This window comes from Tachysurus fulvidraco, chromosome 8 (genome assembly GCF_022655615.1).
Source record: "Tachysurus fulvidraco isolate hzauxx_2018 chromosome 8, HZAU_PFXX_2.0, whole genome shotgun sequence".
In the NCBI taxonomy this organism is placed as follows: Eukaryota; Metazoa; Chordata; class Actinopteri; order Siluriformes; family Bagridae; genus Tachysurus; species Tachysurus fulvidraco.
In genome coordinates, this window is record NC_062525.1 from 15,299,588 (window position 1) to 15,319,005 (window position 19,418).

General features: G+C 37.9%; 1 protein-coding gene across 2 annotated transcripts; it reads right to left on the minus strand.

Annotated features, from left to right (window-relative positions):
* Window positions 1-1,302: 1,302 nt before the first annotated feature.
* Window positions 1,303-16,688, minus strand: arhgap17a (Rho GTPase activating protein 17a). Of its 2 annotated transcripts, XM_027137694.2 has the most exons (20): window positions 16,192-16,688; window positions 10,787-10,826; window positions 8,639-8,716; window positions 8,411-8,487; window positions 8,054-8,165; window positions 7,882-7,958; window positions 7,666-7,783; window positions 6,822-6,890; window positions 6,649-6,730; window positions 6,120-6,247; window positions 5,808-5,919; window positions 5,621-5,702; window positions 5,401-5,481; window positions 5,206-5,319; window positions 5,030-5,121; window positions 4,780-4,936; window positions 4,208-4,471; window positions 3,434-3,552; window positions 2,810-3,349; window positions 1,303-2,524 (listed from the first exon to the last, which is right to left on the minus strand). In XM_027137694.2, the coding sequence occupies exons 1-20, from the start codon at window positions 16,242-16,244 to the stop codon at window positions 2,406-2,408; spliced, it is 2,514 nt and encodes an 837-aa protein (XP_026993495.1). In that variant the 5' UTR covers window positions 16,245-16,688; the 3' UTR covers window positions 1,303-2,405. The 2 variants fall into 2 exon arrangements, with proteins under 2 accessions (XP_026993495.1, XP_047673522.1); XM_047817566.1 differs by lacking the exon at window positions 4,208-4,471 and having other exon boundaries at window positions 16,192-16,684.
* Between the last annotated feature and the right edge of the window lie 2,730 nt (window positions 16,689-19,418).

The window sequence follows — 19,418 nt, forward strand, 5'->3', positions numbered from 1 at the left end:
GTGTGGACCTTTTTATCTATTTCCAAGATTTATTTAGGCACATGTTCAATTAACACTGACTTATTTTGTCATATACGCCTTATTGTTAAAGCTCTCTACTAAAGGATTGCAGGATACTGGTGTTTTCTCAGTGCCTGCTGGCTCGACTGTTCCCTTCATGGAGCTGCCGAATGATAAACAGAACTGTGAGTCAGAGGGATGCAGCTGCACACATTGAGCTGCTTTTCCAAAACAGCCTTGCAGTGATTTACAAATACTGCACATATCTGCTAAAGGTACATAACCATCTGTTTACAGCCAAAGCCACATATAGAATTGTAACAGCTTTGCATTTTAAGCACCAAATGCGTCTACATACACCCACACATTTTGTTACACAGGACCAAAAGGGAGAGGTTGGAAAATATAGAAACATATGAATCATGTTAATACACTGAGCTGTAGAATATTTTAATTGTGGAAAAAAAGGATTGTACCACCTGTTATGTTTTCTATGCTCATGGGATTACAGTCCTTTCCATGAGTCCTCGTTGTTTGAGGCTCTGATTTCTACTGCTTAGCAACTAGCCTGTAAACCCTGACACTAGATTCCTGGATTTACGAGACCCCTTTACATACAATATACACAAATACAAGACACCTGTACGTTAAGCACTGATCGGTTTTTTTAATTCCTTGTGAGATTTCTAAAGCAACTAAGGCAGTGACAGGAGTTATATTTGGCTTATACATACTGTGAATTGACATACAGCCTAAAATGACTTACTTATTCATTGTTTTTCTCTCTCATTTCCAATATATCATTACAAGCACCCCCTTAAATGTGTTACAAACTGGAAGAAAACTCTCAACCAAGTGCCCTCTCAGTCAGTCAGTCTCAGAGTACATATCACTTACTTCATTTTTGTAGTGGAGAGGAGAAGAACAGTGAGATGGTTGTGTAATATTTCCAGTGTCACTTTGCAGGGTATTTGTGAAGGGAAAGACTCACAGGAACAGGCTCTTGTGCCGGAAGTGGAAACCATTATACACTTCTGACAGAGCCAAGTGTTCCATTCTCCCACTACCTTCCTAAAGAGCTACACAAAACCAGTCAACATCCTCATGGGCACAGGTAAATGTTATGTTATTTATAGCATTTAGGTTTCTTAGATTTCTTGTTTGTGTTAAAAATTGGATGGCCAACAGATCATCGACTCAACTGGAAGAGAGAGCGGCAAAGATCAAAAGATCCTTAGAACGCAACAATTAATATTTACAAAGGAAGATGCCACTGAAGCACATAATTAAAAACAATAAAAGGAGTTGGTATTGTGCTTTATTAATTGATCGTAAAGCAGTAATAGCAAGCATGTTGTTTCCCCCCCAATTTTCTCATTTGAAACGTTTCTCCTTTGTACACCATCAAAATTTATACCTTGAGTTCATTTTCCAAACATTATAATGGGTAAGGCAGCAAGGTAAATGCAAGGCCTGCCAACAAACATACTATAGTATATACGAGTGGCACATTTATGTGTCACTTACTACCATTCAAGACCTTGTTTTTTTTAACACAGTAAAACATTCAGTATACCACACAGTGTTCTTGTCCAACAAGTCATAGACTGTCAGGGTTTTGTCATTTGTCACTTTGTTGACCGTCTTCATATACAAAATTGTTAAACTAACACATCATCTGTTAAATGTTTCGTTCATTATTTCTTACACAGATAACCGGATTCTTACACACAGATGACTTAATGCTGTAAAATTAGTCATGAGGGATTGATCACATTAATGCCCTTGGTTTAGGAAAACAGTTGAAGACAGAATTCTAACCTTCTGTGTACATGTACATTTTTATACTGTAGGTAATAGGTTATATTGATAATAAATTGCAGGATATTCAGCTAAACATGAGAGGCATAATAAGACTTTCAAATGAAAATAGAACAACAGAGACTGACATAAGCCTTAGGGAATGTGTTGATGGAAACAAATGTAGGACATTTTCCATACATAAAATTCATAGTTGAGTATATTAGCTGACTGGAAACCTGCAGTCACAAGGTACACCCTAAAGCCACAGTATATGGTTTCTGCTTAATATCATCCCAAGCCTAATATGGTGTGTTCTCGATCACGTCTTTTAAACTAAAGCCACTTACAGTAATAAACACCAACTAGTACCTCAACCTATGTCCCAGTTCCTTCCACTAATATGATATTGATGGTGATAGCTTTAAACCTGTTCGGTGCCATGCAGTCTCCATGCCGCTATTCCTCTGGGTTCTACGAATGGTCCAAAATCTTTGGTGAAATGCAACCAAGCTGACAGGAACTTGGTAAAAGAGAAGAAGCAGCAGCATTTCAGAGAGCCCCTGGGCTGTGAGGAACAGGTAGCCGGCTTATGGCAGCCACCTTCACAGGACGGTGCTCTCTGAGTCCAAGTCTGAATCCTTTAGTTGAGCAACAGGCTGCTGATCCGGGGTTATGTCAGGAATAAGGACTCGACCCAGCCCTTTGAATGGCATCCCTGGTTCTGAACAAATACATTAAAATTAGTGTTTTTAAAATAAACTGGTTGGGCTGTTTGTTTTGCTGTAGCTCAGAGGTATTCAAATTAAAAGATTTTTAATCATCCAGTTACTTTTTTTAATATCTAGATAAACAGCTAACATGACTGAATGGGGAACTGTAATATATTAATAAATGATTTATCCAAGTGTGTAAAAACTAATATCTTTAGCACACTACAACAACAGAGGATCTGGTACATTTGCAACATTTCATGTTTTCTGAACATGAAGAAAAGACGGTGACTAACCCATCATTTTGTATGCAGAACTCCAGATGTCATTAGTGTCACCGGTGTCACTGGCCGAAGGCTGAGGTTGTGGTGGAGGAGGAATAGTGGGTCTGTTGCGTGGTTTAGGCACAGGCCGAGGCCGAGGCAGAGAGCCAGACTGAAACGGGGAAGGAACATATGTGCTTGCATTTTCAGGAGGAACCACTGAAGGTGGAGGAGTTTTAGGGGGACTGGGAGTACTGGGTGGAGATGGCTCTTCTCCTGGATCTCCAACTGCTATGGGCTGAAATGGAGTAACCTGGCTGGGGGGCTCTGGGGGTGGATGGCTGGGGGCTTGGAGAGGAGGCTGGTTGCTTAAGTGACGCCGAGGTATTGTACTAGACTGAGTTACTAACAGAGTGGGGCAAGGACTGCTTGGAGAGTGTGCTGAGAGAGGTCTTGGAGATGGAGAGAGGGATTGAGGAGTCCCACATGAAGGCTGTGGTGATGACTGATTGCCCAGCTGACCTGATGGTGAATTGGCTGGTTTAGGTGGAGCAGGAGCCGGCTTTTTTATAACTATGGCAAGCAGAGTAAAAGGTTTCAGATCAGAATTGGCAAATCATTCTTTAGTGTGTATTCACATTATAGTTGTGGGTTTACCTCTGCGTGCCATGAGAGGGCTGTGTCCTGATGATCCTGTTACTGGAGATGCCACACTCAGTTGTGAACCTCCACAGCCATTTCTCTGAGGTGTGGATGTAGCTTCACTTGACTTTGAACTACCAAAATACATGTAAATGTATGCTTTCATGAAATAAGAACAAACAGCCTTTTATGCTGTGAAGTGCATAGGAATGATTTACGGCCAAGAGATGTGGTCACAGTACTATACTGTCAAAACACCTTGCAGCAGTGCATGTGACTACCAAAGCATGCAAGAGAATGGACAACATCTAAAAACATATATTGTGATTCAGGAAAATATCCACTGTTCTTACAGGGGATACCTGCATAAGGTATTCGTTCATCAAAGGCAACATGAAAAGGGATTTCAGAACAGGCTTTTAAGCACAGTGAAAAGTGCGGGTGGAAAGGGGAGGTGAAATATGACTAATGGTTAATGTTATTTTTTCTTGCACCTGTTTAGAAGACCAAAATGACATTTATGGTGTGGATATTTCAGAAAAACTGGACTTTTTGTCTTTAAGCAACTAAAACTGTTTAACTGTAATGAATAATACCAGGGATACAAACTACGTCGTAAGACTACATGAGTGTCCCGTGCCTAGGGACGGCACATATAAATATTATAAACCGGTCTGCCTGTTCGTTTACAATGAACACAGGCCAAAAGAAATAGCAAGCAGGGCTATTTTCACACAGAGGAAAGCATGGTGCCTCACAGGTCCTGTAGAGCAATGCTATACCCCTTACCTGATCTCCTCAGTTTGTTGTGCTAGAAGCTGCTGTGCTGCTGCTAGGGCTGCCATCCCCAGTGCCAAGCTAGGATGGCAGGCCTCCATACCCAGGCCCTCTGGTGCAGGCTGCTGTAGCAGGAGCTCAGCTACAAACTGGCCTCCTGCATTACTGGCAGCCTCCACTGGGGGCAGAGGGGGCTGGAAGGCAGGGGAAGTGTGCTGCTTTCTAGTTAGTGTACTGCCTCTACGGGGATTGTGCTCCGTTAATTTGTTAGCAGAGCTGAAGGGAAAAGAGACAGTAAAGACTCCACAAGTGCAGAGATAAACCAAAGTGAGCAACACCACTAACAGAATAGAACAGGAAAAAAGATATGTGCATCCACAGCTATGCCCTCACTACCCACAGTGAAGCAGAAAGTTACAGAAACAGTGGTTCGGAAGATTAACTACAGTATCAGTGCATTGAGATTTACTAGTGGACAAAGATCAAGGAAATGTTTAAAAAGCATTAGAAGATTACCTGCAGGATTATATAGGGTGATAACAGCCTGGTAGCTGATATTTTGTGTTTATTGTTAGTGAGTGTACCTGTCTCGTCTAGCCAGGTCACCATCAGCTCCCACCATACTATTAGGCCTCTTCCTCTCTATTGTGCCCGAGTCGTAGTCGGATATGGTCAGGTGATTGACATGGTTTGTCATAGGAGTGGGCATTGAAAACATGCCTGATACATTGAACTCCACATCTAAACAAATACCATTTATATACATAAGTATTTGTTTAACAATTTTAAATGTTTTTTCTTAAGGGAAATATAATTCACTGTTATAGTTCTCACCTTCAGGGAAAAACCAGTCTGCATGTTGAATGATGGGCTCGATAATAGTTACGACATGGACAGAGGTCGCAGCTGCCATCTCTGCTAAGCTCCTGTGACAAAAGGTATAAGATTTTAGGGCTTGCAAAAATCATAACAGGCACATTTTACCAAAATAAGAAAAAAAATATTCTCACCCCTCTGTTTTTTGCCATAACAGATTTGGTCCTAAAACAATTGCAATGTTGCTAGGTGTCATCTTGTTAATTTCACTTTCTTGAGCAAGTTTAGTAAGAAACTTCACCAGATACCTTTGGAATTGGAATTATAATCAGTGATTGGGCAAATTTTATGCCTGGATGACTTATTTAAATAGTTTTGATAAAACTCACCTCAAGTTGGCTTTGTTGCTGTTTGGTAACTGATCACAGGTCACCCACAAAGCTTGTAACCTTTTGTCGGTGTCAGATATACTAGAAAGATTTGAATACAGTATGTCAAAATTTAAAAGAAGACAAAATGCAATAAATGTAAAAAAAAAATAAAACAACAATTAGGTTTCTCTCTTGTGGTTAAATTACTAGGAAAACAATATGCCATGAATTGGTTTACTTGGATGCCTGAATCCACTCATCATAGAGTTCATAGGTCATAAGAGGCTCTGGCAGTTCCCTTAGGTAGGACTTCAAAGCTCCTAATCAGATTAAAAAAAAAAAAAAAAAAATCTCTACATGAACGGAAATGACAATATTTCAATATTACTCAAAAAAAAGTGTTTTTTTTTTTTTTTTTTTTATACCAGCAACTGCATGTGGATCAGAGTAGAACTCCTCTAGCTGAGAGGTGGAGCAGTCCAGCGCTGCCTTAAGCTTTTTCAGTTTAGAGGCTCCTGCAGTTATCCGGAAAAGACCCTGGTTCGGAGAACAAAATCAGATCCATGAAGTATTTATTGAGATATGGATATGATATACATCTTCAGGTAAGGGTATTTTCCCCATTTGTCACCTTCTGATTCACTGCTATTTTCTAAATTACAAGCAAATGCAGAAAAGCGTGCTGGTTTCCTGTTGTTTTCCATTAGGGTTCAGACGACTTCTGATGTTTGTCTTACCTCTTCCTTCATGCCTGTCTCCAGCAGCATCATCACACAAGCCTCTATGGGCAGCGCTATCTCTCTGTTACTCCTTTTCAGGTGCTCATCCAAGCCTGTTCCAAATGCTGGCTTCTCTGTCCATGAGTCTGGTCAAACATACAGAATAAGTGTGAGATTACATAAATGAAACTTCCAATTTCTTAAGCGTTATTTAAAAGTTTTTTTTTGTTTTTTTTTTGTTTGTTTTTTTTACATTTAGTGAATTCTGGTTGAATTTAGGAAGCAGCTGATAAAGGAGGAATAAAGATGTCTTATTAAAGAGGTGTGACTCATAGTTCACATGCTGGGTTGTTGAGTACACCAGCCTCACACCTCAGATGAAGCTCAGAATAATTTAGACATCAAAAAAAGAAAATAACGGCTTGAAACGAACATCATATTATTGCAAATTATTGGACATATTGTTCGTTTAGCACTGGAGACCATGTAAAAAATAGACTGTTCAGTTTAAAACACAATTTAACAACAATCAGTGGAGCTGTCACACCTTGTTGTGCATGAATTGCTGGCAGGACACTTTCCAGAACAGAGAGAGATTTTCGGTGGTAATCTGCTTGAGCCTCTAATAACTGAAAACAGAAAAAGAACTTGAGACCAGTGGAAATTGAAAGATGTTAAAAGTTATATTAGAGGTAAAAATGACAATGTCTGAATACTTACCGTTACATAATAGCATGCATAGTCCCCTTCTTTTGAAAAGAAATTGTACAGGTCAGCAGAGAGTTGATCCTAAAACAGAAACAGGAAAAAAGCAACAGATAACTTCTACACAAACATACACACAGAGTGAACCACTGCATTAGTGCTTTACACAGTCTACATTTGGAAGATTTGCTCTGGGGTGAAATAATTCATTGTAGCATGGATATAGAAAGTGAAGCAGAAGTGTTTGACTAGCTGGACAATAAGAATTCCCTACTGTTCCCTATATCTTCTACCTATATGTATATCTATCTATCTATCTATTAGGGGTGGAGCCGAACCCGAATACGGTATATACACACAAATAGCGTGTTTTTTACGAATATACTTATTTTGAACAAATACTTAAAAAATATTTGTATTCGGGAACAAGAAAAACATTATATCAAAACGCTGTGTTTTCTCCATATCAATAATTATTATAATGAATATAATTAAAGAATACTTACACTATAACTTAAATTAGAAGTGTAACGCAAAAAAATGGATTTTTACGCCTATTTTTACTCGAATACAAATACTTTTACCCCCTCAACAAATACAAATACAGATACAAATACCGGCTGCTTTGCACACCCCTACTATCTATCTATCTATCTATCTATCTACACACACACACACACACACACACACACACACACACACACACACACACACACACACACACACACACACACACACACACAGCAGCTATTCCCTATGTCATAGTGGAAACTCTTGGTTTTGTATATCTCTCTGAGAATGCATGGATGAAAACAATAAAAGACTCAGTTTTTATCATATGCTGTCTTTTTTTTGGTACCTTGCAGAGCTCCATTTTGTTCATTGCTTCATCCATCTCTTCCTTAAGTGAGTCTGCCTTGGCTGTCAGTGCTTGTGTGTTTGTTCCAGAGATTATGGATTTGGTTGCCTGCAACCATCTGGGTGTGAGACAGCAATACAATAGGTGTTATTATTGACTACCAGATGACACGAATGGACCTAATCTTCTTCAATCTTACACTATAAAAATAATGACCTTGTTCGAGCAGAATCATAGTCTAGCACCAGCTTGGCAAGTTGTCTTCTCTGCTTGAGTATGTTGGGGATGTCCACCTGAAAGAGAATGTATATAATTAGAATCAGTCATTGTATAGAAAACTATACATGTCTCTATAGAGCTATAAACTAGGAAAGACTTGTGTGTTTACCTCAGCTAACTGATTTAGTGGATCTAAAACCTCCTTCTCAATCTGAATCTCATGCTGCATCAGCTCAGAAGCTAGTCTGTTCTCTGCTTCACCACACACCTCCATCGTTTTCCTACCAAGTGATAGATGAATATGCTGAAATCCACTTTACAGTCATTAGGGTTTGCCAAAGGCTGCATTAACCCATTAGCAGGCATTTTAAAAGAACGATATTATTTTTACATTGTGAATATGCAACACTAAACGTCTAGTCACTTACTCAGATGAAGACACTATTGACAGCACACATACGAAATGGCTTAAAATCTAAAGGACTAAAAAAAGTATAAAGTAACATAAAACACAGTTCACATTTACCCAATAAGAGACTCCTCTCCTAGTTGGCTCCCGCCATCTTGCATGGCCTGTGACAATGCTGTCAGTGAGAGCTTTTTCTGTAAGACACAGAAAAAATCAATTCATCTACTCCTGCAGCTCTAACAGTGTGGTGACAACACAAGGGGTGCCAGAAAATGCAAAGGAAATCTTTTTACAGTATATCCTTTACATGTTACACTATGTTATCTTCTCAGCATCTGTGCCTACCTGTCCCTGCAGACATGTAACCAGTCTCTTATGCGTATTGTGGGAAACGGCCCGCACCAGTTCCATGCGACGTTCGATCTGTGGAGAACAATACAAAACAGTGCCACAAGTACCACAACTGAATGTGCAACACCATGGTGAGGATTTTGAGACACACTGTATACAGTACACACTACTCTGCTACGAAGCATGGCATTAATCTATTCACCAATTTTCATCACTTTGTGAAAAGTGGGACAAAATGCTTACAGCAAATATAAACTGCCTTTCACACACAAAGAAACTGCTTGTAAATCTAATCGTGTTGGCTGATTACATCTAATCGTAGGGTGATTTACATCCTTGCCTAAGGGAAGATGCATAAGAAGATATGTGGGTTACAACTCTAACACACAGAAACAGGTACAATGTTCTTCTCTGAAGATGTGGCTGCCAGGTCGCTATTCTTTTTTACAATGAGGCTTCAAATAATTCACAGCTATGCATACCTCAAAACATGACTTAATCACTACAGCTGACTAAGACTGGATTTACGCAGGGGATTCTTAAGGTGTAGGTCTATTTACTTACAGAAAATATTGCCTACCTGAAATAAAAGAATTCCACAATATTGTTTGTAATAAATGATAAACCGTGTTTTGCATTCTAAAGTTGAAGGGTGTATATAAATACAAATATGAATCGTTTAATACAATTCCCAGAAGCCCAACCATGAAAGAACAAACAGATTAAAAGGGACTAGAATAAAAATTACAGACTATAATTTCAGGAATTCCACAGTGTTTTTGCAGAGAAAACTGCAGCTTCATGCCATTCACCACTCCCCCATGTCCTTCCAGTCCACCACACCTTCTTCTTGCATGGGCGTCTCCTGCAAGAGACAGGACAGAGGATACCCTCCACCTGGCGTGGGAACAAGGGGAATCCATTGACTTCTGTCTATTCTTTTTTAATGCTGAGGGAGATCCTGTTTGGGGACTGTTTGGATTAGCTAGTGCAAAGGTCTTTTATAAATGTTTCCCTGTTTCCATCCCACGCCAAACACGGACAGACCAACAGTAGACTAAACAAACTCAAACATCGGTCTGCACCATTTGCAAAGGAATCAATTTAGTATCTCTTTTTATAAGAGTTCCACAGAAAGGGGAAAAGTCACACCGACAACACCCAGTCCCCAACAGAAACGAAAGCGCACATACACTGATTACACTGAACAATTGGACTTGATCTAAAAAGATATGATATCATTAATCACCTATGTTGCCCAGACAAGCTGTCTACAACCTAAAGGCACTAAAGAAGCCTAGAGAGGAATCTCTGACATGGATTGTGGGGAAAATCCCTGAGTAAGCTGAGCTATACTTTAGTCTACACAACTGGGTGTGGAGTGATGAAGCAAAGCAATCAAAAGAAGACAAAGTGGCTTGCAGCACAAGCAGTTGTTCACAGCGTTGATCAAAATCCTAATAATACGTTCCTTAATTCTTTCCATTTGATAAAATTCTTCCTCTGTCGCAATCATATGACAAATTCACTTGCAAAATCCATTTCCCAAACAGTGATCTCATATGTGCTTCATTGTTTTTAAGAGGTTTCTTAGCTACAAAACTTCTCAGGGTGGGGCACAACATTTCTAGGACATTTCTCAGGTAATTTACCTGACACACTGTTTGCACATTCAATGCCATCCTCTTCCATGTCATGCTAAAATGTGTTTGTGTTTGTAATGTATTTGCCTAGCAGCCGTGACTACCTGACGCAACAAAGTGACTGGCATGAAGTGACTTCGGTCATTTATTTAATGATTGCTTGCAAGTCAGACTCACTAATGTGTCATTCCATTACTAAAAAAAAACCACACAACTGAAGACAGACCAGTTTCACAAGGTAAAGCAGCCACAGCCTGCAGATCACTGAAAGTGATGAATGACATTGTTTACTTGTTTAAAGTTCAGTAAGGTACTTTACTTGACATTCTTGCTGTCTTTGTTCCGTGGGTAATAAAAGGAATTCTAAAACCAGCCGGACAAACAGTTTTCATATGAAACGCTTCGATGAACCATTCATAAACCAATGATGTGGCTTTTTCCAAAGACAAGGAACGACGTTCAATACTAATAATGCAATCGTATGGAAGGAAGTAGTCACCTGTAACAGGTCATCACTGAGGACTTCTGTTTTTTCAGCTCTGTAACAGAGAAGCAGGAAAGATTTAAAAGGGTGAAAAAACAACAGGTCGACACGTTTAGCACACATCAGCTTGACATTTAGAAATTGATCTGATTAATACTCCTACAAATCTATTTATAAACACTCAAAACTGATAATCATAGCACACACTCAGTATTATGGTTACATGTGAGCTGTATTAAAATAGAGAGGATATTTATTCATTTTAAAAAAATGAGCTGCATGTGTAATGACTTTCACAACGAACAACATGTTCAAACACAGAAACACACAGACAAACTGGCAGCAGATATCTAAGTGAAAAAACAGTCTACATGCAGCAGCCCCTAGGAGAGCAGTTGGTGCACTTTCCACTTTCCCAGAGAATTTCAGCATTCCAACATTGGCCTTGTAATGCTGTTCTGTACAGATGCTTAGCTACTATTATTAGTAAACTCAGAGAGGTCTTTAGTCATGGTGCAGATTAATACCTCCCATATACAGAGTGGATAAAACACCCGTTCGGTTCACAGACAGCTTATCAACACCTTCCAAATACGAGGCAGCACCTTAGCTTAAAAAGTTAACTCTTTACTTTCATTTCAGTGCTGACGAGTGTAAACGCAGACGTCCTTATGCGCAGAGAAAGTGCTTTTGTACTCACTATATTAAAAACATCTCATGTTAGTTCATGAAGTCAGTGACTAAGAGTAGCATCAGAATGATAACCCTGTTAGTGAGGTTAGTACTGTAGAGTGTGTACAAAGCTCAATACAATACAACAGATTATCTGTCCCAATATTAGATTTGCATTTAATATAGTTAATCTGATTCAACATCAGCTCTACCTAGGAAAATGTCAGGACAATGAATATGCAAAGCTGCTATACACATATATGTGTGCGTGTGTGTGTGTGTGTGTGTGTGTGTGTGTGTGTGTGTGTGTTACCACTTCTTTTCTATGCTTTTTTTATGTACGGTCTTGTTAATACCTGAAAAGACTTAAAACAATATGGTGCTAATATTTACACAGACTCAGCAGTTTCTAGAGTTTTTCAGAAGAGTTAAAAGAAAATAAAACATCCAGTGGAGACTGTGTAATGGTGTGGGGAACGTTTACTTGGCACAATTTGGGCCTATTAAATACCAATCACTCATCACTTAAGTGCAGCAGCCTTTTTGAGCATTGCTGCTGACCATGTGCATCACTTCATGGCCACAAGTCACTTCACTTCATGACCATCTTCTAGTGGCTTCTTCCAGCATGATAAAGCACTATGTCTTCTCAAACTGGTTTCAGGAACATGACATTAAGTTCAGTGTTTTTTTTATTGGACTTCAGTCACCAGATCTGATTCCAGTAGAACACCTTCGGGACGTGATAGAACATGAGATTCAAAGCATGTAAGTGCACCTGAAAAAACCTGCAGGAATTACATGAGGCAATCACATCAACATGGATCAGAATCTCAAAGGAACGTTTGCAAAATCTTGTGGAATCCATGCCATGAGATTTGATTAGAGAGTAAAATGATTCACTACCAATTAGTAGTCCTGTATTAATATAATGCTGCATGAATGCATATTGAGCACTTGTGCAGTTTACTTATATTAACCTATAAATTTGCTGAATAGTCTACCACCAACCGCATATTAGTATTAATGTCTGAAGGATCACAGGAAATTTGCATTATTAATGTTTACTGTATTTGTGTGAAGCTTTAACATCTACAGCTCTGGACCTGACTCACTGTACTGTACCATGCTGCACATAAGTTCGAGCGGTCTCTCACGCTGATGCACTTTAATAACCTCAAGACAGTGGTAGACAGCTGCTTTCAATTAACACAGAGGAGCAAAGAAATTGACTGAAAAAAGCCTGAAACCAAACCCAGACAGAATTCAAAAGACATTTTGGAATCATGCCTGGGCCAAGCTGTTGTCCCATGTCCAGAGAGAACCTCAAATCACTAATGCATGACAAACTCAGAAACACGGTGCCATAGGATTTCAAACAGAATGAGAAAAACATACTAAAACACTATATATAATTTAGGACCTGCCACTGGCCATGTTAGCTATAACCAAACAGAAGTGAAAGCACCTTTGTTTAAAAATATAACAAAATAGTAGTTACAAGTAATCTCCGATTGCATCTTGTCATCAAAAAGCGCTTATACTCAACAGAACCTGGAGAAAGATTTTTATTCTCTGATATTCTATAGTATATACCTATAGAAATGAGTCAATAAGTCCTATAAATCTCTGCTACACAGGGGAGATGTGTGAGGTCCAGGGTCACAGGAAATTAGATCAAAACATGAGAGCAAGATGACTGCAGGAGAAACTCAGAAGATAAACCTGCATGTATCCGCTTAGAGGCTAAATATTGGTCACAACTGGACTTTCTAGCTGAGCAACAATCCAAAGCACAAAGCCAGATGGAGCCTGCAGTATCTGGAGAAAAAAGATGAAGAATCCTGGTGTTTCCCTCAAAGTCTACACACTTTACCATCAGTACAGGAAGAACCACTGAAACACATAAGCTCTTCCAATAACAAATTGAGCCAGCATGGGATTCATAAATAAAAAACAAAGGAGTGCTAAAATAAGTATAATACTCAAACAGGATCATTATCTTCAACTAAACGGATAAATCAACAAAAGACGCAATTACGAGATCTACTCAACTAATGAGCACAGTGCTGCTGCAAACCCAGCCGGTTCCTCATGCTATGAAAAACCCCTGCAGAGATCTGAACAACAGTTTCCTCTTAGCTAGCAGACTGAACAAATGGTACTGAAGTACTACTATGCCTCGGGTTTAGATGAATTAAGCAGGGTATAGGTGAGTAAAGATGATCTTTTCTTTTAAGCGTGTGGCCAGTGAGCAGATGTTCAGAGTTATATGGCCCATTGCTAATAGACTGATGGTCTGCAGTAAAACAATGAATGACTACGGTCTTAGAAACTGTATAGATTTTGTTTTTATTAGGAGGAACACCTTCCTTATTGTTCCTTAAAGACACTGATAGCCTCACTACAAGGGAATCATTATCTGACAATTAGACATCCTTCAGTTGTAAAAGAAACAGCAAACAGCTGGAGTCCTCAGCCTACCCCACTTATAATCAGCACTCAATTACTCTTAAATAAACAAAAGCAGAATTATAATCCAGTCACTGAGTTTTAGAAAATCATTAAATCTGATCTACAGTGTATTACAGTTGTTGTTTTATATATAATTAATTATAGAATGCATAAAATAAAAGCAACAAAAGCAAAAGACATTATATAAATAAAGAAAAAAAATGATTTAATATTTAATTCAATTCTTAGACATAAAACTTCCCCAGGACAACTTCCTGTTTAAAAACATAATAAAGAGAGATTTCCTTTGAGGAGCTGCACGGCGAACACAGTGTACTGCCTCCTCACAATCACAGGAACTGTGGGATCAGCTGAGGCGTGTGTCCTGCCCTCTCCCCCTCCGTACAGCCCCGAACGCTTTAACACTCCGGTCTGCTTTCTGAATCACTTACTCCTGATTTACTGTTAACAAAACACACAATTTGCTGAATGACTATTCCAGGCGTATATATATCTATCATTTGGATTGAGGATTGAATTTATATTATAGGGTTTGCTTTTAAAGTTAAATTCCTGAGTTCCTCAACTAAATATGCTGCATAAGATGCAGCATCTACTTTTAATACTGTTACAGTCAATCTCAGTTTAAATTAGAAATGTTACACTTCCTGGCCTTAATAGATATTATTCTTGTATGTTCAACTGCAGTCCATCACAAGCAGTGATAATACTTAGGGAAGCAAATACTTTAAATGTATTGGAAAACCCCTCTTCTACCTTGCACAAGATGGGAGGGTCTGTTTCGGGATTGATCCAAACAAGCTTGGAAAGAGAGCATATTGGAAACCTATTTTCCAAAGAGACTATTATTAGTGAAAACTATGATTAGTCTGGATTATCTTCCAATGCAGGAGACATTTGAGCAACAAATTCATTAGTAAGAAGCGATGTCTGTCACAACAAGACACCACTGTGCTGCTGCAAACAGGCCTCAAGAGACTGATCAGATTGCAAACATTCAAACAGAATAAAAAATGAGCACACAATGCTAAAGGTCAGAACGCGCTAAAGAATCTGCTTCAAGAACAGCACTGCCCTTTAACCAAAGAGGTCTCTAAACATCACTAAAAACAAGAATTTTGCCAAGGATGATTTGGTCATATTACGGTATTAAGCTTCAGATAATCTTCACAGATATGCTTGTGTTCTACTGTAAAAGAGAGCACGCGATTCATGTGATAATAAAACAATGCTGCACAAAGCAAACTTTGAATCCAAACACAAATCTTAGCAGTAAAATACATGACCCGTGTTTCACGAGTAAAGCTCTATTCTGTATTTTGAAGGTTGTTGTTTTGTACATAGACATGTCCACTTCCCAAACGTAGACATATATCCATATCTAAAAGATATCATAGTGGCATATAGTAGGGTGTGTAATAACTCCAAACCACATATATGCCATGTCTCTCTGGCACACTTGTGAAGTTATTTACACAAGGAGTCTACAGATGAGCAACCGTTGTACCAAATTACAAACCCATTCATGATGAAGCCCTGAAATAGCACTGCCAGAATTCTGCGTCTCCATTGTGGGCTTTAAACTTTACCAGGTTAGTAGCCTAGAAAAACAGAAATAAAACTTCTGTATGACTTTGTTACGGTGTTTCAGTAATCCAACTCTGCAGACTGATCAGATCACAGCCATTTAGAGCCTTCGGGCTTTTCAGCAGAGGAGTTGGGAAATGATGAACAAGCGCATACCAAGTACAGAAATGACACTGGACTCCAGAGGTGGTGGACAAAATTCACTGAGCTTGTGAGAGAGAAAAACAGATTTGATTTGGCCTTTTTTTTTTGTTTGTTTGTTTTTACATTTATCAGATTAAACACTTTTTAAATGGGTTTAATGTTTCTATACAAAACATGTAGATGATGTGAACATGGTTATGGGGAGGAGAAGAGTTAAAAATGGCTCAGTCTCAGCACTAAAGTCTTCTTGTTTATATAGTAAAGTTAGATAGACTGCGATGTGCTTTTTTATCCTGTAAAACACTGTCATAAACTGCAGATGTTGTGGCCTCTGGTCTCTAAAACAGAGCTAAATGTGGCTGTAGCCGTTAGTATAATGTTGGATGTTCTCCAGAACCTAAGACACTTAGCTGAAAGAAAGCGTTTAGTGAGTTAAGTTAGAATGTTGAGGAAAAGATAAGCGTGAATAATCAGCCATAGAGTCGCTACTGTCCTGGCAACACAACAACAACAAAACTGCTTAACAATTAATAGCTACTTGCCTGCCAACTGTCTGGTTGGCGAGTTGTTTCATCCGATTAAACTGCTTCTTCATTTTGGTCTCGTACTCTACAAAGTCCAAATTTCGGGAAATAGAAAGCTTCGAGATGCTTCATTCGCCGAAGATCGTGTGAATCATCATTGGAGTCGCTGGGAATGTTGACCGGCTGATGATTAGCTAGCTGAGTAGCAGCCTAGCTGTAGCTGGATACGCTAACAAGCGCAGCACCAAATAACTACATGTAGATTAGCATCAAATATAGCCAAGGTTTGACAACAGCAGTAAAAATGTTACGCCTTACAATAATGTCCTTCAGCATAAACGATAGCTAAATGTGCGCCTCATTTTGTGCCAGTGCGTGAAATAAAAAATAAATAAAAAAAGGAGAAAGTTGACATCCACTGGTGGAGAGTCTGAAAGTGACGCGGTGGCTAAGACTCCCAGCCCTGTGATGATGATGATGATGATGATGGTGATGGTGGTGAATTCACCCCTTTTTGAAGACACACCTCTGAACCTAGGAAGAAATCACACACACAGACACACACACACACACACACACACACACACACACACACACACACACACACACACACACACACACACACACACACACACACACACACACACTCATATTTCCATATGAAACTGTTGTGATTTGAATTCGTTCCATTTTTTACCCTTTTATTTCATCTAAAATATACCCGTGTAGAATAGGATTAAACATGATCAAAGCTTTAAAAGAAACTCTTGTAAAATTTTAATTATACTGGTGGAAAGAAAGAAAGAAAGAAAGAAAGAAAGAAAGAAAGAAAGAAAGAAAGAGAGAGAGAGAAATGAAGTTTGTAAGTTCTCTAAAATTACACAAAAACTACATAAAAATCCAAAACATTGCGGGTACTTGTATAGTGCAGTAATGTATAGTGCATTAATATTTGTATAAAATTATATATTATATTGTTTCGATGTTCTGTATAGCTGCTTTGAGGCAATGCACATTGTTAAAAGCACTATACAAATAAATTGGAATTGAATAAAAACCATCCCCTTAGCAGCATTGAATGTCAATTATATTTAAAATGTGTACATTACTTTCTGTTTTGATAAGAAATGTAGTTTGATTTTTATTACAAATAATAAGAATAAGAATAAGAATAAGAATATCATCATCATCATCATTATCATCATAAGACGACAATGGTGACGACGAAGAACAACAACAAAAAAAAAAGCATAATAATACCAAAATTAATTCTGTAACTGTAACTTCATAATTTGTACTTTCCTATCATGGGTTGGTAAATAATTTAGTCTCATTTATTATACTACTACTGCTACTACTACTACCATTAAGTTAAAATAATTATACATAAATAAACAATCAAACAAATAAATAATAATAATAATAATATGTTATGTATATTAATATGCTATTATGTTAATATGTTTCTTCTTCTTCTTCTTCTTCTTCTTATTATTATTATTATTATTATTATTATTATTATTATTATTATTATTATTATTATTATTATTATTATTATGTTATAATAATATTTCCTTGCACCTCTTGGTTTGGGAGATTGATTCCAGCCTGTGCCCAATGTATGGAGTTTGCAGGTTTGCAGGTTGAAAACATGGGTTTTCTTCTGTGTTACTTGGTTTCCTCCCATTGTCTAAAATGCAGGTAGGTGAACTGGCTGTACTAAATTTCCCTTACATGAATGCTGTCCTCCTTGGGCTGACATCCTATTTGGGGTAAATACTCCTACCTTGCTACTAGTGTTACCAATCTCAGACTCTGATATAATAATAATAATAATAATAATAATAATAATAATAATAATAATAATAAGAAGAAGAAGAAGAAGAAGAAGAAGAAGAAGACGAATGAGAATAAGATTGAGAATAATAACGAACAACAACTCACCATAATTATATTCATAGCATAAGTACTGCATTATCAGAACTGTCAGTCATCACATCATCTGTGTATGTTACACACATTACTGCTGCATATTGTACAAAAGCATAATATTGCACAATATTGTTATTTGCACTACAATGTATTCTCACACTTTATGTACATAACTGATCAGTCATATATTCTGTATTCATATTTAATACTCATACTGTCTTGTCTGTTGTATCACATCTTGTCTGTTTTGTCTATTGTATCACATCTGTATTGTCTTGTATAGTATAGAGTTATTTATGTCAGTATTGTCTTGTATAGTATAGTATAGTATAGAATAGTATAGTATAGTGTTATTTATGCCAGTATTGTCTTGTCTTGTATAGTATAGTGTTATTTATGTCAGTATAGTATAGTATAGTATAGTATAGTATAGTATAGTATAGTATAGTATAGTATAGTATAGTATAGAGTTATTTATGTCAGTATTGTCTTGTATAGTATAGTATAGTATATCCATCCATCCATCCATCCATTTTCTACCACTTATCCGGGGCCGGGTCGCGGGGGCAGCAGTCTAAGCAGGGACACCCAGACTTCCCTCTCCCCAGACACTTCCTCCAGCTCTTCAGAGTCAGATTCCGTGTCCGGAGATTGGGTCGCCGAGGCTCCCGCCTTCGACTGCCACCCAATCCAAATTGCACCAGCCCCTTACGGTTTCTCCTGCAGGTGGTGGGCCCACAGGAGATAGTATAGTATAGTATAGTATAGTGTTATTTATGTCAGTGTTGTCTTGTCTTGTATAGTATAGTATAGTGTTATTTATGTCATTATAGTATAGTATAGTATAGTATAGTATAGTATAGTATAGTATAGTATAGTATAGTATAGTATAGTATAGTATAGTATAGTATAGTATAGTATAGTGTTATTTATGTCAGTATTGTCTTGTCTTGTATAGTATAGTATAGTATAGTATAGTATAGTATAGTATAGTATAGTATAGTATAGTATAGTATAGTATAGTGTTATTTATGTCAGTATTGTCTTGTCTTGTCTAGTATAGTATAGTATAGTGTTATTTATGTCAGTATTGTCTTGTCTTGTCTTGTATAGTATAGTATAGTGTTATTTATGCCAGTATTGTCTTGTCTTGTATAGTATAGTATAGTGTTATTTATGCCAGTATTGTCTTGTCTTGTATAGTATAGTGTTATTTATGTCAGTATAGTATAGTATTGTCTTGTCTTGTATAGTATAGTATAGTATAGTATAGTATAGTGTTATTTATGTCAGTATTGTCTTGTATAGTATAG

Coding starts and splice junctions, on each gene's coding strand:
- arhgap17a (XM_027137694.2), bottom strand. CDS start 16,244: ATGAAGAAGCAGTTTAATCGGATGAAACAACTCGCCAACCAGACAGTT. Junction 5,920..6,119: donor AGACAGGCATGAAGGAAGAG/GTAAGACAAACA, acceptor TCTCCGAACCAG/GGTCTTTTCCGGATAACTGC. Junction 4,937..5,029: donor AGACTGGTTTTTCCCTGAAG/GTGAGAACTATA, acceptor GTATTTGTTTAG/ATGTGGAGTTCAATGTATCA.